An 18,513-nucleotide genomic window follows, 5' to 3' on the forward strand; every position below is an offset into this window, starting at 1 on the left:
GCAATTTTGACGGCCGCGACCGACTCTCATTAAGCGCCGCTTGAGCGCTGTTTACGCAGCTGCAGTACAGTGGATCCTCTCCCACACCCACAAAAGTTCGCCTTTGATAAGCCTATACAAAAATGCTGATTCTAAACCCAATTTGAAAACTATTTTAATATATTCCATCAGTGGTTATGTTTAAAAGATCTTGAGAGATCTGACAAGCTTAAATATAAAGTGAAATTTAAAGGAAAATTTCTGAAAAATCTGATAAAACCGTTAGTTAGGTTCGACTTTATGAATTTTGACTGTAATTGTTCTTGTTTGCGTTGACCGCCGCAACGTTCTATTATTTTTTTTTGCCGGCTTCAGCTCTTTTTCTATGTTGCAATTTTGTATGTTGAAATTTTCTGTGTTCTCAATCTCGTGCAACTGTTTGTTCTGTGCATTTATTGAAGTATGTAGATTTTATCACCTGGCGCAATCTTGGTGAATGTTGGGGTGGGGGGGATCGGTCGGCAGTGTTTGATGAATCAGCCTAGCGATAGAACATTGATCTATGGGAGAATAAAAATTTGTAGAAAGGGTAAATGACGTGATAACTTAGTTCTGCGTATATAATTCAATCGTTCGAACATTATATGCATACTAATGGTATTAGATATTGCTTAGATAAATTTCCCTACGATTTTCCGCTTTATATGATTTGATTTACATTTGAATCAGCCTGAAGGGAGGAAACGATCCCATCATTCCAAGAACTAACTTTGAGACACACAATGACGAGAAAAATTATATTCACGATTAAATATTTATAAGTTCTGTAATTTTCAAAATTGTTCTGTGGCAGAATACCAATTAGCGGGAAAATGTTTAATGATGAATTTACTTTTTTCTCCTGATTTTGCGTACTCTTTTGCGGCTGAAATTATACTACGAATGCATACTAATATTTACGTTACTTACTCAACAAATTTCCCCAAGAACATCCGCGGTAATTACATGACACTCAAGAAAAAAAATGTGTTACCTGTGTCTTTCCTAGAAATGACTAATAGAAGTTCTTCATGGGAAACTTACATGCACAGCGGAATTGGGTCCAAGATATTTGCCCACGCATTTACATGATATTATCGCGTTAGATATTCTTTGCTTAATCATGATAATTCTAATATATTTTCTTCCATGGTTGTTTTGCTGATCTCAATCTCGATATGATCTCAAGGTCGTTGTTCGTTAACGCATATGGGTCGCACACCTTATTGTTTTTATTGTTTAATAATTATTTGGGTTTCAATTCTTTGTCGATTTCGTTGAGTCACACTTCGAAATACACCCCAAAAGAGAGCCTGTAAAACAGACCCTGCACAATAGGTTTATTAGCGACGCTTCTTGGAGCTTCTTGGTGATGCCTCAGCGGATTCCTTCATTGGGTAAATGGACCCATACCGAGGTTAACGACGACTACAATACACACCAATAAACTCCCATCGGTAGAAAACGTACCGTTTAAGAGCACAACATTTAATTAGCGTGACTTAAACTTGAAATCGAACGCCGCTCGGTCAGTCAGCCCCGAGTGTTGACTCCGTTGCGGCGTGCATTGCCAAATTATACGAGTATTTGATATGCGAATGCGTGTATGATTTTTGTTGTTGCTGCTTCATACATATAATTAATGGTGTGCCCGACGCGTCGACGCTCGTTTGTCTACTTGGCCAGAACCCAGCGGCTCCAACGTTGTCGCCTGCGCAGTTCTTCCGCAGTCGTCAGGTGGCGGTTTAGGCGAGCGTCGGCGCAAGCGCATGGGCAAAGATTTTACAAAAGTGAAAAGAAGACAACAAAAGTACTCGAGCATTTACTATAGAATGAAGATAAGAGAAACCGCAGAATACTATAGACGAAAGGGCGAATAAGTGTGTGTGTGTAGTGCCGTACATTGACGCAGTTCTGTTTTGCTTTCAGCTTCGTCGCGCAGTTCCGTTTTGGGCTTTGCATTCGCAATTTGATTTCTTGTGCAAGAAGCTCATCTCGGTTCGCTTCGGTTCAAGACGCGCTCTAATTGTAACTTTGGCAATCCCATGGAGTGCTGTGATAAAACCATTTTAATATTCCCCCTCCAATTAAACATTTAACTATTTGCCTTGAGGGGCACAAATTACGCTCCTGACCCCCGCACCATGATATAAACAGAAACTGAATTGTTTTGTTTTTTGTAATCCCTCGAATGTGAATTATGTTTATGTGTAGTAAAGTCGCCGTAAAGTGTTATTGAAATTCATTTGTTGTGTTAAACCAGTAAACAATACTAAATAATATTTTTTTGTTATACAGCAAAAAAATAAACAAAAACATTAAAACTCTCTGCTGTGCTTGATATGGGCCTGGAAATCCTACTCCTTGCCAAGCACACAAAATAAATCTAGAGTCTAAAACAAGAAAGTTCGTGAACGTAAAAGAACAACAAACAAAATGGATAGCAGCAAATTGTTAAAGAACGTCTACGGCATCGACATCCGCTTCGAAGATCTCGTCTACCAGGTCAACGTGCCCAGACAACACGGTAAGCATGCTCCACCCACACCCAACCCAAATCCAAGTGCAACGTGGAATTCTCATTGTGCCGGCATGTTCCCCCCTGGGAGCCACAGGTGTCGCAGCCTTTTGTTATTATTATTTTTGCCAGCTGTGCGTGTCGCATTCAAGACTGCCATAAGTGCCGCAGTGCGATCTTTTCGGTGATTGTCGTATCCCTGCTTTATTATTATAATGTGACTTATGTGACTTAGTCGTGGTGCCATTTAATTGAGTTAATGATAATTGCGCTCGCGATGTGGAGTTTCAATGTTTTAAAGGTTTTATTGGTTCACCTTTCGTCACTTCTAGCCTGTCGGCCTCGAAACACATAACTTAATTGCTATTACACTTGAATATTTAATAGGTTTAAACGAGATTAATTTACATAAAATATGTAAGAATGGGTACAAGTTGGACAGTCCAACGATCTGGCGAAAAAGTTCAAGCAGCTCGAAGAAGTTAAGCCGCGGAATGCGTAGGCTAAAAGTTCAAAGGTCCAGATGGTTGGCTATACGAAAAATGACTCAAAACAACTCTTAAGAAGTGTTCAAACAGTGGAATTCCGAGTTGCCTTGAAAACTGGCATTCAATCTTAGTGTCTTCTTTCGTACACATAAAATATATTTACTGCAGATACTAATTCATATTTATTTCTGTCTACACATTTGCCTTTGCAGAAAAGAAATCTGTGCTGAAGGGCATCACAGGAACATTTAAATCTGGCGAACTGACAGCCATCATGGGACCCTCGGGTGCCGGCAAATCTAGTCTAATGAACATCCTGACGGGCCTCACAAAATCTGGCGTCAGCGGGAAAATAGAGATTGGCAAGGCACGGAAGCTGTGCGGCTACATAATGCAGGATGATCACTTCTTTCCCTACTTCACGGTGGAGGAGACGATGCTCATGGCGGCCACACTTAAAATCTCCAACAAATGCGTCAGTATGAAGGAGAAGCGAACACTGGTAGGTGGATGGACAGCAGATTGACAGTTGATAGATCGACTAATCAAATCATTTGTTGTTTTTGCAGATTGATTATTTGCTGAACTCGCTAAAGCTGACAAAAACGCGGCAAACAAAGTGCTCCAATCTGAGTGGCGGACAGAAGAAGCGTCTATCAATTGCCCTGGAGCTTATAGACAATCCAGCAGTTCTATTTTTAGACGAGCCCACAACGTAAGTAGCAGAGGACCCAACCAGACCAGACCAGCATCAGTGATGCGGTCGTGGGGTGGGGCAGCAGGGAGCCAAACCAGTTGCTGACTGACATTCCACAACCTTGAACCATCCCACAGGGGCCTGGATAGTTCATCCTCCTTCGACACGATCCAACTGCTGCGAGGCCTGGCAAACGAGGGGCGCACCATTGTGTGCACGATCCACCAGCCTTCGACGAACATCTACAATCTCTTCAACCTGATCTACGTGCTCAGCGCCGGTCGATGCACCTACCAGGGCACGCCCCAGAACACTGTCATGTTTCTGAGCAGCGTAGGACTGGAGTGCCCGCCCTACCACAATCCCGCCGACTTCCGTGAGTAGTGTAGACAGTGCCCTTTCGCCAATTAGCACCACTCATCCATCACCATCCCAACACTTCATTTGCAGTGCTGGAATGCGTCAACGGTGACTACGATGATCACACCGAGGCTCTAGCGGAAAGCGCCAAGGACAACCGTTGGCGCTACGATCAGCAGCTGATGCAGGGCGAGTCAGCGGAGCCGCCTAGCGAGGCCCAACTTGCCAAGTTCAATGAGTCACAGTCGCCCGGGCATGTGCACAAGGTTGAGATACAAAGCCTGGACTCCTCCAAGGAGCTAACACGGCACACATACCCGCCCGCGGAGTGGATGCGGCTGTGGCTGCTCATTGGACGCTGCCATTTGCAGTTCTTCAGGGATTGGGTAGGCTCAAACCTACAAGAAAGCTCTTGACACAGCGAATTATATTAAAATATCTTTCTTACAGACACTCACATACCTCAAACTTGGGGTGCACATAATCTGCGCCGTATTGATTGGCCTTTTCTTTGGCGACTCTGGCAGCAATGCCACCAAGCAAATCTCGAATGTGGGCATGATTATGATCCACTGCGTCTATCTCTGGTACACCACCATTATGCCGGGAATACTGCGATGTGAGTAGATCAAACTGCTATCCATGCATTGACTTAACGTTTCGGGTAACCCTCCAGATCCATCCGAGATAGAGATCATCAAGAAGGAAACCTTTAACAACTGGTACAAGCTGCGAACCTATTACCTTGCCACCATAATCACTTCCACACCAGTTCATGTAAGTTTTCATGGTATCCCTTCTAATCTGGCTCCAATTAATGAATATTTTTTGTTTTTAGATCATCTTTTCCACGGTATATATCACTATAGGATACCTCATGACCGAACAGCCCGTCGAGATGGATCGATTTGTAAAATATCTGCTCTCAGCCGTGGTGGTTACCATCTGCGCCGATGGTTTGGGCGTGTTTCTGGGCACCGTGCTGAATCCAGTTGTAAGTTGGGGAATCGAGTCTCTAGGGGCCCTTTTTAAATTGCAAATTTCCACTCTTTTCCAGAATGGAACGTTTGTTGGTGCCGTTTCCACGTGCTTCATGCTGATGTTCTCCGGTTTTCTCATTTTGCTGAACCACATTCCCGCCGCGATGCGGATTGTCGCTTCATTATCACCGTTACGGTATGCCTTGGAGAATATGGTCATAGCGCTTTATGGCAACCATCGAGAACAGCTGATCTGTCCACCCACGGAGTTTTACTGCCACTTCAAGTGAGTGCAAAAAGCAAACGATTTCTGTATCATATATTAATGTGACCTTATCCGTTTAGAAACGCCGTTACTGTGCTGCGTCAGTTTGGAATGGAGCAGGGCGACTTTGGCTACAACATCATGATGATTCTTGGCCAAATAACGCTGTTCAAGGTGTTGGCCTACTTCACGCTGAAGCACAAAATCAAAAGGATTTGAACTGGGACTACTTGATAGTGAATGCTTGTAGTATTGGGCTTAATATGGGCTTAATCGAATGTGATTTTATGTTACTTATCGCTTAGTTGCAAGTAAACCCAACTCTTTTATATCGGCGTGTGATACTTTAACAAATGCAACGAACCCCATTGCAATGCTAATGCTAACTGTTGCTGCAAACAAACCCCCTAAACATAGCGAACCATAGTTTTTATACTGTTTATGTATGGCTTAACCACATCTGTATGTATGCTTATGTATGTTTATGTATGTAAATGTAATTATCTGTCTAGTTAACCTATTATTTAAGCGCGACCTGTGTGAACAAACGAAATAAACTATATGTAAAACGATTCTTGATGTCCTAAAGTAAACTTGTTTGATTGGGAAAGGCTCAACATTTTTATCGTTGATTTATACACTAGTGTCATGCGAACCACTCAGGAAATACCTTTTTCTACAAACCATTGGAGTTGTCAGTTGGGAGCTAAGAACCAATCCCGAAATAAGTAGACTGCAGTTCCAATAAAATATGCAATTAAAAATAACGTACATTGAAATGACAACGCGTTAGTGTATTCATCGGAGTACTTGTCACTCATACTTGCGTATCGATAGCACACGAATCGAAGAGCAAGATTTTGAATCTTCCTATAAAACATGTTCATATATTAGCTGAATCTGGTTGTCTAGCAACAATAACGTTATATTCCGAACAAACTTACCATTCATTCCGTGCCCTATTACATTGTTGACTGTTTATGGTATATTATGTATATACGATGCAATATTGCCGTATATTTCTGAAGGTATATTTTAATGATACATCCGCGGTCACACTGGTGGACAAACAACAAAAAATAAATAAAAACTTTGAAAAATTCAAAAATTGCGATACACCCATTAAATAATAGAAAAACATCGACAAGGGAAAACAGATAAAGCACAAAAATCATGTTTCGATCGAGCTTTGATAAGAATTTAGGTAAGAGTTTACATAAAAGCAGAGAACAAGTTAAATGAAGCCAGAAAAAGTGACTCATCAGAAAAGCAAAAAAAGAAACGAAATTAACAATAAAAGCGAATGACCTGCCAGCGCTTTTCAGTTGTTAAGATTGTGGTGCTAGTGCGCAACGCCTGACTCTTTTTTTTATGTTGCAGAGAGCGCCACGAGCCATCTACGCTTGGAGCCAGACTGGCCCTCCATCCTCCTCATCTGCGATGAAATCAATCAGAAAGATGTTACGTAGGTTGAGAACACCCATTGGCCTGTTATCTGATTCCTCTTAATTGCAAAATTCTCCTCCCGCAGACCGAAGAATGCCTTCGCCGCGATCAAGAAGAAAATGAACTCGCCCAATCCGCACTCGGCCTGCTATTCGCTGCTGGTGCTGGAGAGCATTGTGAAGAACTGTGGCGCACCCGTGCACGAGGAGGTGTTCACCAAGGAAAACTGCGAGATGTTCAGCAGCTTCCTAGAGTCCACACCCCACGAGAACGTGCGCCAGAAAATGCTGGAACTGGTGCAGACCTGGGCCAACGCCTTCCGCTCGTCGGACAAATATCAATCCATTAAGGTACGCCAAGCGATGATTCATTTATTATCTTATCTGGTCAATCCAACCCCACAAGAGTATCGCAACGTCGACTTGCAAACATCTGCCTTTGTTCGCTTTTTATTCTTAATTTATTTAGTGACTAGCCTCCGTTTGTGTTTGCTTGAACGCAGTGCAAAAATGAGCTCCGAGGAGGAACTTAGCTTGGAAGAGGCATCCCCAGTAGGCAGTAGACAAGCAGTTGAATATCTCACCAGTAATATTTCCTACCTTGCAGGACACCATGACTATCCTGAAGGCCAAGGGACACACGTTTCCCGAGATGAAGGAAGCCGACGCCATGTTCACGGCCGACACGGCGCCCAACTGGTCCGACGGCAAGGTCTGCCATCGCTGCCGCGTGGAGTTTACCTTCACCAATCGCAAGCATCACTGCCGTAACTGCGGCCAGGTGTTCTGTGGCCAGTGCACGGCCAAGCAGTGCCCGCTGCCCAAGTACGGCATAGAGAAGGAGGTTCGGGTGTGCGATGGCTGCTTTGCAGCACTCCTGCGTCCGGCTGGGAGTGTCGCCGTTGCCGTCAGCAGCGCCAAGCCTGGAGCACGTCCAGCGGATAGCGATTTGCCGGCGGAGTACTTGAACAGTTCCTTGTCGCAGCAGGTGCAGGTTTGTCAGTCGAACGAAACGCACACAAAAATGCTCATGAAAAAGTTGTTATTTTATTTTTGCAGACGCCCGCCCGCAAGACCGAGCAGGAGCTCAAGGAGGAGGAGGAGCTGCAACTGGCGCTGGCCCTCAGCCAGTCCGAGGCCGAGCAGCAGAAGCAGAAGCTGCAGCAAACGCCGCTGACATCAGCGGCAGCCGCTTACCGCATGCAGCAGCGTTCGCCCAGTCCAGAGGCGGCGCAGGCACCCAAGGAGTACCAGCAGGAGGAGGCAACCAACCCGGAATTGGCCAAATACTTGAACCGCAGCTACTGGGAGCAGCGTAAAATCAGCGAATCCTCCTCCATGGCCAGCCCATCAGCCCCAAGTCCCATGCCGCCGACGCCACAGCCGCAGCAAACGTTGCCCGTGCAGCCCAAGACCGCCGATGAGGTGCAGATCGATGAGTTTGCCGCCAACATGCGCACCCAGGTGGAGATCTTCGTGAACCGCATGAAGTCCAACTCGAGCCGTGGTCGCAGCATTTCGAATGATTCCTCTGTGCAGACGCTGTTCATGACGCTGACCTCGCTGCACTCCCAGCAGCTGTCGTACATCAAGGAGAAGGACGACAAGCGCATGTGGTACGAGCAGCTGCAGGACAAGCTGGCACAGATCAAGGACTCGCGTGCCGCCTTGGACGTGCTGCGGCAGGAGCATGTGGAGAAGCTTCGTCGCATCGCCGAGGAGCAGGAGCGCCAGCGTCAGATGCAAATGGCCCAAAAGCTGGAGATTATGCGCAAGAAGAAGCAAGAATATCTGCAGTACCAGCGCCAGTTGGCACTTCAACGCATTCAGGAGCAGGAACGCGAGATGCAGCTGCGCCAGGAGCAGCAGAAGGCTCAGTATCTCATGGGACAATCGGCGCCTTTCCCTTATCTCCCAGCCAGCGGCGTAGCTCCGCATGGCTCACCGTCGCATCAACCGAACAGTGTCTATAATCCGTATGTTGCTGCTGCTCCAGGGTATGCAGCTCCTGCTCCCAATGGCCACGGACAGTTCCAGGGCATTCCGCCGGGCATGTACAATCCGGCCATGGCCCAGCCACCGGCAAATGCAGCACCTCCCGGCATGATGCTGCCCCCGCACTTACAGCAGCCGGGCAGCATGATGCATCAGCCACCGCCAGCCAATGCGCAGCTGCAACATGCGGCACCTCAACCACAACAGCAACAGCCACAAATGGGTCATGTGATGCTCCAGCAGCAGCAGCTAGTTCAGCCTCATCCCCCGCCTCAGGTACTAGCCCAACCACCTCCCCAGGCAATGCATCAAGCACCCGCACAGCCACTACCCCAAGCACCACAACAGGCACCTCCCCAGGCACCACCGCAGGCACCACCAGTCAACGAGATCGCCAACAATCAAGTTCAGGCCATTGCTGCGGCACCCGCTCCCCCACAGAATGAGCCAGAGACGAAGCCGAAGCCCGTAAAAGCAGACGAGCCAGCCACAGCCGAGCTAATAAGCTTCGATTAATGCGAGAAATTCCCCCAGAGTTGAACGAAATATATTATCATATGGATCTTAAGACGAGTGAAGTTCCGCAAAATCCTATGCGAGATCAACAACTCATTTACCTAATTTTAGCCGCACTCATGTTATTCCACAATAAACCGCACTGTATTGTACATTATTTTAGTAGCAGTTAACAGCAAACGTAATGGACAAATGTAAACAGTTGGATTCAAACTGTTAAGTTGGTCGTAACCCAACAATTAATTTAGGCATCGGACAGCGCTGCCACACCAGGCAGAATCTTGCCCTCGAGCAGCTCCAGTGAAGCACCACCGCCCGTGGACACATGCGACACCTTGTCCGCGCCACCAAACTGCATACAAGCCGTGGCCGTGTCTCCGCCGCCAACGATTGTAGTGGCGCCACGTGCGGTAGCCCCAATGACCGCCTCCAACATGGCTCTGGTGCCATGGGCAAAGTGTTTGTTCTCGAACAAGCCCGGTGGACCGTTCCAAACAATCGTCTTGGAAGCGCAAATGGCACCAGCAAATATTTCAATGGATAACTTGCCAACATCAAGACCCATCATATCCTTGGGTATACCCTGCTTTGCATCCACGGTCACGATTCCGTTTGGGCTGCTGTCGATTTTCTTGGCGCACACAAAGTCCACGGGGAGGATTATGTTGACATTTTTCTCCTTTGCTTTTGCCATTATTTCGGGCACCATGGCGGCACCTTTCTCGTCGAACAACGACTTGCCAATCTCCATGGAGTCGAGAGTTTTCAGAAATGTAAAGGCCATGCCACCAGCCACAATCATGACTGAAACATTATTGAGAAGATTCGTTATGAGTGGGATTTTATCAGCTATTTTTGCTCCCCCTAGAATGGCCAGGAACGGCTTGACTGGTTCCTGCAGCGCCTTGGCAAAGTACTCGAGCTCCTTGTCCATCAGCAACCCGGCAGCTCGAGCTTTGTAGCCCTCACCCAGCATGGAGCTGTGGGCACGGTGGGCAGTGCCAAAGGCATCATTCACAAAAATCTCCCCCAGCTGGGCCAACTTGCTCCGAAACTGCCTAACCTTCTCAGGGTCAGCCTTGATCTTCTTTTTGTTCTTATCCTTAGTGCTGCCCGTCTCCTCGGCGTAGAAGCGAAGATTCTCCAGCAGTAGAACGCTACCCTGTGGAGGATTCTTCACCGCATCTAGAGTGCTCTCCCCCACACAGTCGTCGAGAAAGCACACCGGCCTGCCCAGCACCTTCTGTAGCTCCTTGGCCACCGGTTCCAGGCTGAATCTTTTGTTCTTTTTCCCCTCCGGACGACCCAAATGCGAAGCCAATACCTGATTGGATTATTGAGAACGATAATGAACGTTCGCAGTTGAAGATCTACTCACCAGGCACTTGCACTTCTTGTCCAGCGCGTACTTGATGCTGGGCAGAGCCGCGACTATGCGCTGATTGTTAGTTATTTGGCCATCCTTCATCGGAACATTAAAGTCCACCCTGTAAAGCAACCTAAATTAATAGAGTTTGGGAATTTCATTTGGAATATTCCTTACCGCATGAACACACGCTTGCCTGCCACATCAACGTTCTTGAGGCTCAGCTTTTTGGTGGTTTGCTGCTAAAAGGTTTGCCAGATGCAAATTTGAGAAGCGAACGCCCAAAAGCAATCATTTTCCTTTGCTTTGAAATAAAACGATAAGTTAACTGTCTATTGATATATCAGCTAAATCAATTTTAATGTTTCAGTTTTTGGTTTTTATAAACTTTAATATTTTTTACCTACTCATCTTCATTTGTTCTCTACCACTGGCTTTAACGGTGATTCTTTGATTTATAAAATACAACTATCGATTGTTGAAATAATCGTCAGCGAGAGAATCGCACCGATATCATCACATGTTAAAAAAACATCGTACACATCGATAAGAGAATGCAAAACACAACAATAGCGTTTTATTAAATTGTTTTGCAGTAAATACACAGAAATATCTCAAAAATGGGTGGTGGTGATCTGGTAAGTAGTGCTTCTATATATGGGAACGTCAAGAATCATTGGAATTTCCGCACAGAACTTGAAGAAGTCATGGCATCCGCACACAATGAAAAACCAGGAGCGGGTTTGGAAAGCCGAGGAGCAGGCCAAGATGGAGGAGAGAAAATTACAAGATCTACGCAAGGAAATCCACGAGGAGCGGGATCGGGAGGAGCTTAGACGCTTGGGCGAGAGCTCTGGTGTGCTGGCCAGCAATGGAGGAGCACCCGGCGAGGCCAAGCTGGAATGGATGTACAAAAGTAAGTCCTGCCCATGAAAAGCAGCATAATTTACGACCCTATACTATGTTGCAGACAGCACGGAGCTAATCAACCGCGAAGAGTACCTGCTGGGCCGTAAGATTGACAAATCCTTTGAAACACTGCAGGCCGAGGAGCGGCAACAGGAGCACGGCACAGTGGGCGTCAAGCAGTCCATCAATCATGTCGAGCACGAGTGTGTGCCCTTTTCCATACGTGCGTACCGCAACCTGCAGTCCACGGAGCAGGTGGACATGCAGCGCAAGACCATGGAGGACCCGCTGATGCTCATCAAGCAACGAGAAATGGAATCCCGACGAAAGTTGCTAGAAAATCCCGTCAAACTAAAGGAAATTCATCGTATCCTAAAGACAGAGCAGGACCTGAAAGCCGCCAAAGAAAAGAAATCCAAAAAGAGTAAAAAATCCAAAAAGAAGAAACACAGCAAGAGGTCCAGCGATGAATCAAGCAGCAGCGAAAGCGACGAGGATCTGGACCGAAAGTTGGCACGACAAGTCAGCAAGCTGAAGGGAGACGCGGGGAATGAAGACCTAAAACTGGACAAACTATTGGACGCCAAGTATCGAACCATATCCAAGCAGCTGGACATGGCCACAAAGCGAAAGAAGAGCAAAAAATCAAAACGCAAACGCAGCGACAGTAGCAACGAAAGCAGCAGCGATGAACACTCCCGAAGAAGGGAGACTGAGCACAGGAGAAGGGATGAGCGGAATGGGAGCTCGAGGCACAGTCCAGAGGAGCCGAGAGCACATCGTGGTGGCAGCAGCAGCCGCAACTCACGGCGAGAACCGCAGACACAGCGTCCAAGAAGAAGCCCGGACCGAGGGAACGCACGCAGGGAACGAGATCGAAGGGACCGCAGCAGCAGGAATCATCCAGTTCAAAGAGAACGCAGCAGAGACCGCAGTCCCATCCGTCGCCGTCGCAGCCCCATCCACAGTCCGCCGCCGAAACTAGCTTCACCCCCTAAGCGCCAGGCCGGCAAACCAAAGCTCAGCGAAGCCGACCGTGAGGCCCGTCTGCGAGAGATGATGGACAATGCCACATGGCGAGAGGCTGACCGCACCCAAGCCGTGCGAAAGCACCGCGAGGCATATGCCCGAGAAGAAGCGCAGAACAAGGAGCGCGACTTTGACAAGGAGTTCATCAACAAGGAGGTGAAGAAGGCCATTTCCAATCACAACTCGATTGGCGATCGCATTCGGGCCAACCTGAACAACATCCAGCGCACCTCCTCCGCCATGGATACGAACTTTGCACGAAAGTAGAAGCCACGCCACAGCCGTAAGCTAAATATTCCTTTATTTGCAACAAAATGATTCAACTTTGTGTGTTTTGTGGGACTTACAAGATAAACGACGCGATTAACATACATATTCGGAGAGTGTTGCCAGATGGGCAGAGTTTAGGCGTTGGAGAGAGCGGCAACGCCGGGCAGTGTCTTACCTTCCAGCAGCTCCAGGGAGGCACCGCCACCGGTGGAGACGTGCGAAACGAGAGCTTCAGTGTTCCATTTGGCGCAGCACGAAGCTGTGTCGCCACCACCAATGATGGAGACACAGCCGTTCTTAGTGGCTGCCACAACGCCGTCCATGATGGCCTTGGTGCCATTGGCAAAGTTGGGGAACTCGAACACGCCGGGAGGTCTGCGGGACAAATTGGAGTTGCAAAGATTGTAATTCAGAACTGACAACACTTACCCATTCCAGACAATGAGCTTGGCGCGTGCCACAGGTGCCGCAAAGAGCGCACGGGTCTTGGGTCCCACATCCAGGCCCATGTGTCCATCGGGAATGCCACTCTCGACGGTGGCCTCGCTGACGGCTGCGTTCTCAGCGAACTTGTCACCGCAGACAAAGTCGACGGGCAAGTGCAGCTGAACGTTGTTCTTCTTGGCCTTTTCCACTAGGTTCTGGACAATCTTGGAGCCCTCCTCGTCGAACAGGGAACCGCCGATCTTCATGTTGTTGAGGACCTTGAGGAAAGTGAACGCCATGCCGCCGCCAATGATCATCTCATTGACCTTGTCCAGCAAGTTCTCGATCAGTTGGATCTTGTCGGCAACCTTGGCGCCACCCAGGATGGCCAGGAAGGGATTTGGGGGCTTATCCAGGGCCTGGGAGAAGTATTTGAGCTCCTTGTTGAGCAGCAGGCCGGCAGCACGCTTTTCGAAGCCATCGCCCATCATGGAGCTGTGGGCGCGATGGGCTGTGCCGAAGGCATCATTGACGTAGACATCGCCCAACTTGGCCAGGCTGCTGCGGAAGTCCTTGACCTTGGCGGGATCGGCCTTTACCTTGCCGCCGCTGGCGTCCAGGCCCTTGCCCTCCTCCTCCACATAGAAGCGCACATTCTCGAGCAGAATGACGGAGCCAGGCGCGGGGTCCTTGCAGGCGGCCTCCACCTCACTGCCGACACAGTCGCTGAGGAATTTAACATCCTGTCCCAGCAGCTTTTTGAGCTCGTCGGCCACGGGGGCCAGCGTGTACTTGATGTTCTTGTTGCCATCGGGACGACCCAGATGAGACATCAGCACCACGGACTTGGCCTTCTTGGACAGGGCCAGCTTTACGCTGTCCAAAGCAGCGACAATGCGCTGGTTGCTGGTGATCTTTCCCTCCTTGATGGGCACATTGAAGTCCACACTGCAGGGGAAGAGAACGAAACGGAGGTTTATGCAACTCGGGGGCCAGACACAGGATCATCTCTGCTCCACAATTACCGCATCAACACCCGCTTGCCCTCCAAGTCCAGATTCTCAATGCTCAGCTTATTGAAGGCCATTTTAATACGGTTTATGGTGCGTGCAAAAAAACTTATGGGATACTTTTTACCACTGGCTTGGCGAATGTTCGCTGTATTCAGTATTCAGTCACAGCTGCTGTGCGGCAATGTCAGCGCAAGGTCATTAATGGGTCGGTTGATTAGGGTTGCATGTTGTGGCTGTAACGGCTCCATATCAGCCAGCTTTGTGCCGAAAGAAAGGCTGCGCATGGCAAAAATCAGACACCCTAATCAGAAAGGTCAATTCTTATTAGATTGTGTTGTATCTGAATAAACATTTTAACAAATTCGTATTGAAATGCAACTCTGACAAGTGGCGCCAATCAGTGCTGCAAAATGGTTTCTAGCCAGTGCTAAAAAGAGCGCAGGCGTTGGAAATTGCCGGTTTGTTTTAAAGTTTATACAATTTGAGCTAATCAAAATACATTATTAAGCCACGTGTATGGGATAATCAAATATTTGCTGGAGGTACTGAGGCAAATCGAAATGTGTACATAAACACATATCTAAATAAATCTGTGAAACTGCAGGCCAATGCAACTCAGCCGCTTGACATATCAGTGTTGAGGAATACTGATGTGGCCTTAGCGTCTGAATTTAAAAAGAAACAAAAAAAAATTATAATAAATAAATTTAGCGACGATTATATGACCATTCTATAAACACGTACTAAAATATTAATTTCTGACTCTAATAATCTCCCTGGGAATACCACACCGATCAGCATCTGCAGTTATTGAATAAAAAAAATTCTTTTTTAACCCCAGCCAAATAATAAATTCGAGTATCCATGAAACCATTTACATATACATAAATAAATGGGTTTTCAGCTCTGGGCGATTGGGCATACAGTTTTTTTTTGGGATGTTCAGTGACCACATCCATGTGTAAACAGATGCCCCGGCGCACACAGCCACACTCAGGCACGCAGACACACTCACACACTTACAGGGCAACGCAATCTGCCAATGATTCCAACATGGCTCTTCCCCAATGATTCATGCCGCTCACTCGCTGCTGACACTCTCTGCCGCCGGTCTCTTCGGCGGACAGTTCAAGCAACAACCACCACGAGACATCACCCACCGCCGCCTCCTGTAAGAGCACCACCATCACCCACCGAACGTACCCAGTGCAGCAAAATGCATGACGCAGATGGCAACAACGGCAATAGGGTAAGAGAGTGGATGAGAAAGAGATGGAAGGAGAGCAGAGTAGAGCGTGGCGTGGGCCTATTGAAAGCATTTCAACCACAGCACTGCACCATCGGTGGAAGAATGTGCACGACACTTCGGGATGGTACATAAACCATCTCTTTTTCCCCCATCAACCCATAGAAACGTCATAAGTGCAGGCCCACCACAGAGGACAATCTCACAATGAGCTGCGAGTCCCACCGTCCAGCCGCAGCCCGAGCCCCATCCTCAGGTACGCGTACGGGTAATATTGGAAATCGAAGACAATGGGACTGGTAAATGAAATTTTAATAATTGCGTGTGAAGTGCCCGTTGACGTAGGACAGCTGGGTATCGGGGACTAATCGCCGCACTCGTGTGGAAACATTAGCACACGCCAGCCAAACGCGACCCGAGACCGGAGATGAATGTCTGCCAGACCCGGTCCGGGCCACTCGACCAAGCGAGTCGCCTATCATTCTAACAGCCGCTCAAAACGACTTGTAAACCTGTTCTAATGCTGTTCTCCCGAACGATTTCAGTTACCTGAAGAGAACGGCAATCGCTATGCGGTACAGTATGACCTACAAGTATGATTCAGGTTCAAACGCAAGAAGATAACAATATATCAAAGATTCTAATAGATATTCCTCGTATAACCTCGTTATCGTAGTTCCATTACAGATCTATTAGCAGCGAAAACTGAAAAGACAACTTAACGCTATGAATAATAGGGTGTCAATGGTGTGCCATCATGTACGTGCACATATGTATGTTTATATGAATGTATGTATGTACATTATGTATGTAGAACCTACATTGTAGATACATATGTATGTATGAGGGGACAGGTATCGATTGTTTGCATTAAGATTTGTTCGCACCTCTTTGCTACAAAAACTTTATGACGCCATGCGTGCATATGTACATATGTACTTACATATGTAAATACAACCATATGTGTACATACATATGTTTTAATATTAGTAATGAAGGAGATTCTGAACTAAACTAAGCAGAAATCTTGGGTTAGGTTATGGACGAACTTTGAGGCAACGAGATTTTTTTATGAGAAACACCGAATGGCAGATGTTGTTACAACGTATTCCTGGAAATAGGACCCCTCTGCAAGGGTCTACATATAATCAACTTCCTGCCTGCCTGGCTATCCGCGACTGCCACCTTTCTTATCGCCAATGATCCTCCATTTTGAATCACGAACTAACCTTGGCATACGTGTTACCGGTCAAACCTTGACGATATCTTTGCGGTGTCCTCTTGAATCTAGATACAGCAGCCTATTAACCGTTCTATCGTCCAAAGACTTTCCGTCAAAGGCCCCCACACGGCTGATGAGAGCCACCGACTCATATTAAAACAATGCGCGAATGCCCCACGAACGACATGGCGTGCCACTCCAATGGGTACTACTCGCAAGAGCACAAAACCGCACCGCGTGGCGGCTCGCAAAACGAAGACGCAAATCGTCTTATCGTCAAAATTCAGGCCCAAAGGCAGCCAAGAGTCAGAGTTGTTTGTCGCGGCTGCCGACGGCGCTGCTGCTTAAATATGATAACTCAATGATTGTCCCACGATTACAGGTGTTTACCACGAATGCCTTCAACGTGAGCGGGCGAACAGGTTCGCTGCTTTTAATTAGCGAGCTGACTGGCGGCTGCTCTGTCGTCTCCCGTATTATTCAGATTACGAACTATAGCTACAGCTACACATGTATGCACGAACTGTACACACAAACATAGTCTGTACATATGTATTTACTATTGCTTATGCACGAAAATAGTTGAAAACAAGAACTTTTCAAGCAACAACCACGACTTATTGGTACCCAGTAATCGTTTCCTAAAGGAATTCAGCAGAGAATTTCTTACTTTTACTATGTTAGCAGCATGAGTAATGCAGACACAAGGCGACAAATTAATCAACTAGGTTCTCCTAGCTCTAGACAAATTCGTACAAATTCATACATACATACATGTATATGTACATACATATCTATTATGATAAATACATAATGTACAAACATATGTACGTACAAATGTATCTACCCAAACGAAATATACCCTTGTTTTGTTTGGATACCAGGTGTAACGGCTGCGACACGGACCGAAATAAGTACGACTACAATGCCAATAGCTCATCAGCCAGTTCCTGAACCAACATGGTTCGTGTAACGAACAGAGCCAGCAAATTGTCGAACCACAAATGCGGGATCAACGGAAGAAATGGCACATAAGAACAAATTAAGGGTGGACCATGCTCGAACGTAAGCTGATAAGCGACGATGGGTTCAATATGGCAATTAGAACCTGGAAATTTATTGGGGTTGTTATCCCACTAGTCATTGCAGAACGATCCGAGCAAGGTCTGGGCTGTGTCCTGAGGTGGATGAATTAATAGGCCCCAAAAATAAACGGCTGCCGAGCACCTTCTTCCACCACTCACATTGCTAATCAATTGACCCCAATACGCGAACATATTACGGCCCACGCTGGTCCACTCTATAAATACAAGCACTACCATCCGCCCAGTATGAGGCGCTATACACACATCTGCATCAACGGCACTGCAGCAACACTTCCCATGAGCAACAACAAGAAAGGGGAGCGACGGACAAGCGGTCGGTCTCACGCACGCGTCGAATGGCGATTTCAACGGACCGTCGGAGCAACGGAACGACTGCACCACACCCCCAATCCATGCCGCCCTAGAGTTCGCCAACTACATCGGCCGGCAATTTTCAAATTTAGCGCCAAACGTGCCGGCGACTGTACTCACGGAACCCAAGCAGATTTTGTATGGAATTAATCAAGAAACCCACTCATTTTGTCAATTCTGGATATAATTTTGATCGGATCGCCTTCGAAAAAATACCAAAATTAAGGGGATTGTTAGAAGTAGCCCCTCGACTTGTCCCGGATCCGATCTGAATAAAGGAATCTGAGAAATGG

At 47.1% G+C, this 18,513-nt stretch overlaps 5 protein-coding genes and 1 long non-coding RNA gene across 8 annotated transcripts; 4 read left to right on the forward strand and 2 right to left on the reverse strand.

The window, feature by feature from the left end:
• The first annotated feature begins 2,316 nt into the window (after positions 1-2,316).
• On the forward strand, positions 2,317-5,686 carry LOC117900058 (ATP-binding cassette sub-family G member 1). Its single transcript, XM_034810260.1, has 10 exons — positions 2,317-2,545; positions 3,237-3,526; positions 3,594-3,739; positions 3,859-4,097; positions 4,172-4,467; positions 4,532-4,700; positions 4,758-4,858; positions 4,920-5,075; positions 5,139-5,347; positions 5,407-5,686. The coding sequence occupies exons 1-10, from the start codon at positions 2,455-2,457 to the stop codon at positions 5,543-5,545; spliced, it is 1,836 nt and encodes a 611-aa protein (XP_034666151.1). The 5' UTR covers positions 2,317-2,454; the 3' UTR covers positions 5,546-5,686.
• Positions 5,687-6,378: 692 nt separating this feature from the next.
• LOC117900056 (hepatocyte growth factor-regulated tyrosine kinase substrate) lies at positions 6,379-9,434 on the forward strand. Of its 3 annotated transcripts, none has more exons than XM_034810257.1 (5): positions 6,379-6,530; positions 6,707-6,791; positions 6,858-7,122; positions 7,379-7,765; positions 7,831-9,434. In XM_034810257.1, exons 1-5 carry the CDS (start codon positions 6,500-6,502, stop codon positions 9,280-9,282), a joined length of 2,220 nt encoding a protein of 739 aa, XP_034666148.1. In that variant the 5' UTR covers positions 6,379-6,499; the 3' UTR covers positions 9,283-9,434. The 3 variants fall into 3 exon arrangements, with proteins under 3 accessions (XP_034666148.1, XP_034666149.1, XP_034666150.1); XM_034810258.1 differs by having other exon boundaries at positions 7,379-7,759; XM_034810259.1 differs by lacking the exons at positions 6,379-6,530; positions 6,707-6,791; positions 6,858-7,122 and adding an exon at positions 7,246-7,323.
• A 72-nt stretch (positions 9,435-9,506) lies between these two features.
• On the reverse strand, positions 9,507-11,165 carry LOC117901273 (phosphoglycerate kinase). Its single transcript, XM_034811967.1, has 4 exons — positions 11,157-11,165; positions 10,826-10,890; positions 10,661-10,769; positions 9,507-10,606 (listed from the first exon to the last, which is right to left on the reverse strand). Exons 1-4 carry the CDS (start codon positions 11,163-11,165, stop codon positions 9,527-9,529), a joined length of 1,263 nt encoding a protein of 420 aa, XP_034667858.1. The 3' UTR covers positions 9,507-9,526.
• Positions 11,166-11,168: 3 nt separating this feature from the next.
• On the forward strand, positions 11,169-12,904 carry LOC117902654 (pre-mRNA-splicing factor CWC25 homolog). The gene is made up of 3 exons (XM_034814182.1): positions 11,169-11,286; positions 11,342-11,564; positions 11,619-12,904. The coding sequence occupies exons 1-3, from the start codon at positions 11,269-11,271 to the stop codon at positions 12,851-12,853; spliced, it is 1,476 nt and encodes a 491-aa protein (XP_034670073.1). The 5' UTR covers positions 11,169-11,268; the 3' UTR covers positions 12,854-12,904.
• On the reverse strand, positions 12,847-14,476 carry LOC117902655 (phosphoglycerate kinase). Its single transcript, XM_034814183.1, has 3 exons — positions 14,308-14,476; positions 13,286-14,230; positions 12,847-13,231 (listed from the first exon to the last, which is right to left on the reverse strand). The coding sequence occupies exons 1-3, from the start codon at positions 14,367-14,369 to the stop codon at positions 12,991-12,993; spliced, it is 1,248 nt and encodes a 415-aa protein (XP_034670074.1). The 5' UTR covers positions 14,370-14,476; the 3' UTR covers positions 12,847-12,990.
• A 1,074-nt stretch (positions 14,477-15,550) lies between these two features.
• LOC117902657 lies at positions 15,551-18,502 on the forward strand. Its single transcript, XR_004649415.1, has 2 exons — positions 15,551-15,797; positions 17,648-18,502. It is a non-coding gene; the product is annotated as an uncharacterized LOC117902657 (long non-coding RNA).
• Positions 18,503-18,513: the final 11 nt, after the last annotated feature.

This window comes from Drosophila subobscura, chromosome U (assembly GCF_008121235.1).
Source record: "Drosophila subobscura isolate 14011-0131.10 chromosome U, UCBerk_Dsub_1.0, whole genome shotgun sequence".
In the NCBI taxonomy this organism is placed as follows: domain Eukaryota; kingdom Metazoa; phylum Arthropoda; class Insecta; order Diptera; family Drosophilidae; genus Drosophila; species Drosophila subobscura.

Excerpts from the sequence above, each read along its gene's own strand:
- LOC117902654 (XM_034814182.1), top strand. Across the intron at positions 11,565-11,618 it reads GCTGGAATGGATGTACAAAA|ACAGCACGGAGCTAATCAAC; the intron begins GTAAGTCCTGCC and ends ACTATGTTGCAG.
- LOC117900056 (XM_034810257.1), top strand. The coding sequence starts at position 6,500 with ATGTTTCGATCGAGCTTTGATAAGAATTTAG. Across the intron at positions 6,792-6,857 it reads ATCAATCAGAAAGATGTTAC|ACCGAAGAATGCCTTCGCCG; the intron begins GTAGGTTGAGAA and ends CTCCTCCCGCAG. Across the intron at positions 7,123-7,378 it reads ACAAATATCAATCCATTAAG|GACACCATGACTATCCTGAA; the intron begins GTACGCCAAGCG and ends CCTACCTTGCAG.
- LOC117900058 (XM_034810260.1), top strand. The coding sequence starts at position 2,455 with ATGGATAGCAGCAAATTGTTAAAGAACGTCTACGGCATCGACATCCGC. Across the intron at positions 3,740-3,858 it reads TTTTTAGACGAGCCCACAAC|GGGCCTGGATAGTTCATCCT; the intron begins GTAAGTAGCAGA and ends ACCATCCCACAG. Across the intron at positions 4,859-4,919 it reads TCACTTCCACACCAGTTCAT|ATCATCTTTTCCACGGTATA; the intron begins GTAAGTTTTCAT and ends TTTTGTTTTTAG.
- LOC117902655 (XM_034814183.1), bottom strand. The coding sequence starts at position 14,369 with ATGGCCTTCAATAAGCTGAGCATTGAGAATCTGGACTTGGAGGGCAAG. Across the intron at positions 14,231-14,307 it reads GGCAAGCGGGTGTTGATGCG|TGTGGACTTCAATGTGCCCA; the intron begins GTAATTGTGGAG and ends CTTCCCCTGCAG. Across the intron at positions 13,232-13,285 it reads AAGCTCATTGTCTGGAATGG|ACCTCCCGGCGTGTTCGAGT; the intron begins GTAAGTGTTGTC and ends TTTGTCCCGCAG.
- LOC117901273 (XM_034811967.1), bottom strand. Across the intron at positions 10,770-10,825 it reads GGCAAGCGTGTGTTCATGCG|GGTGGACTTTAATGTTCCGA; the intron begins GTAAGGAATATT and ends GTTGCTTTACAG. Across the intron at positions 10,607-10,660 it reads ACAAGAAGTGCAAGTGCCTG|GTATTGGCTTCGCATTTGGG; the intron begins GTGAGTAGATCT and ends TAATCCAATCAG.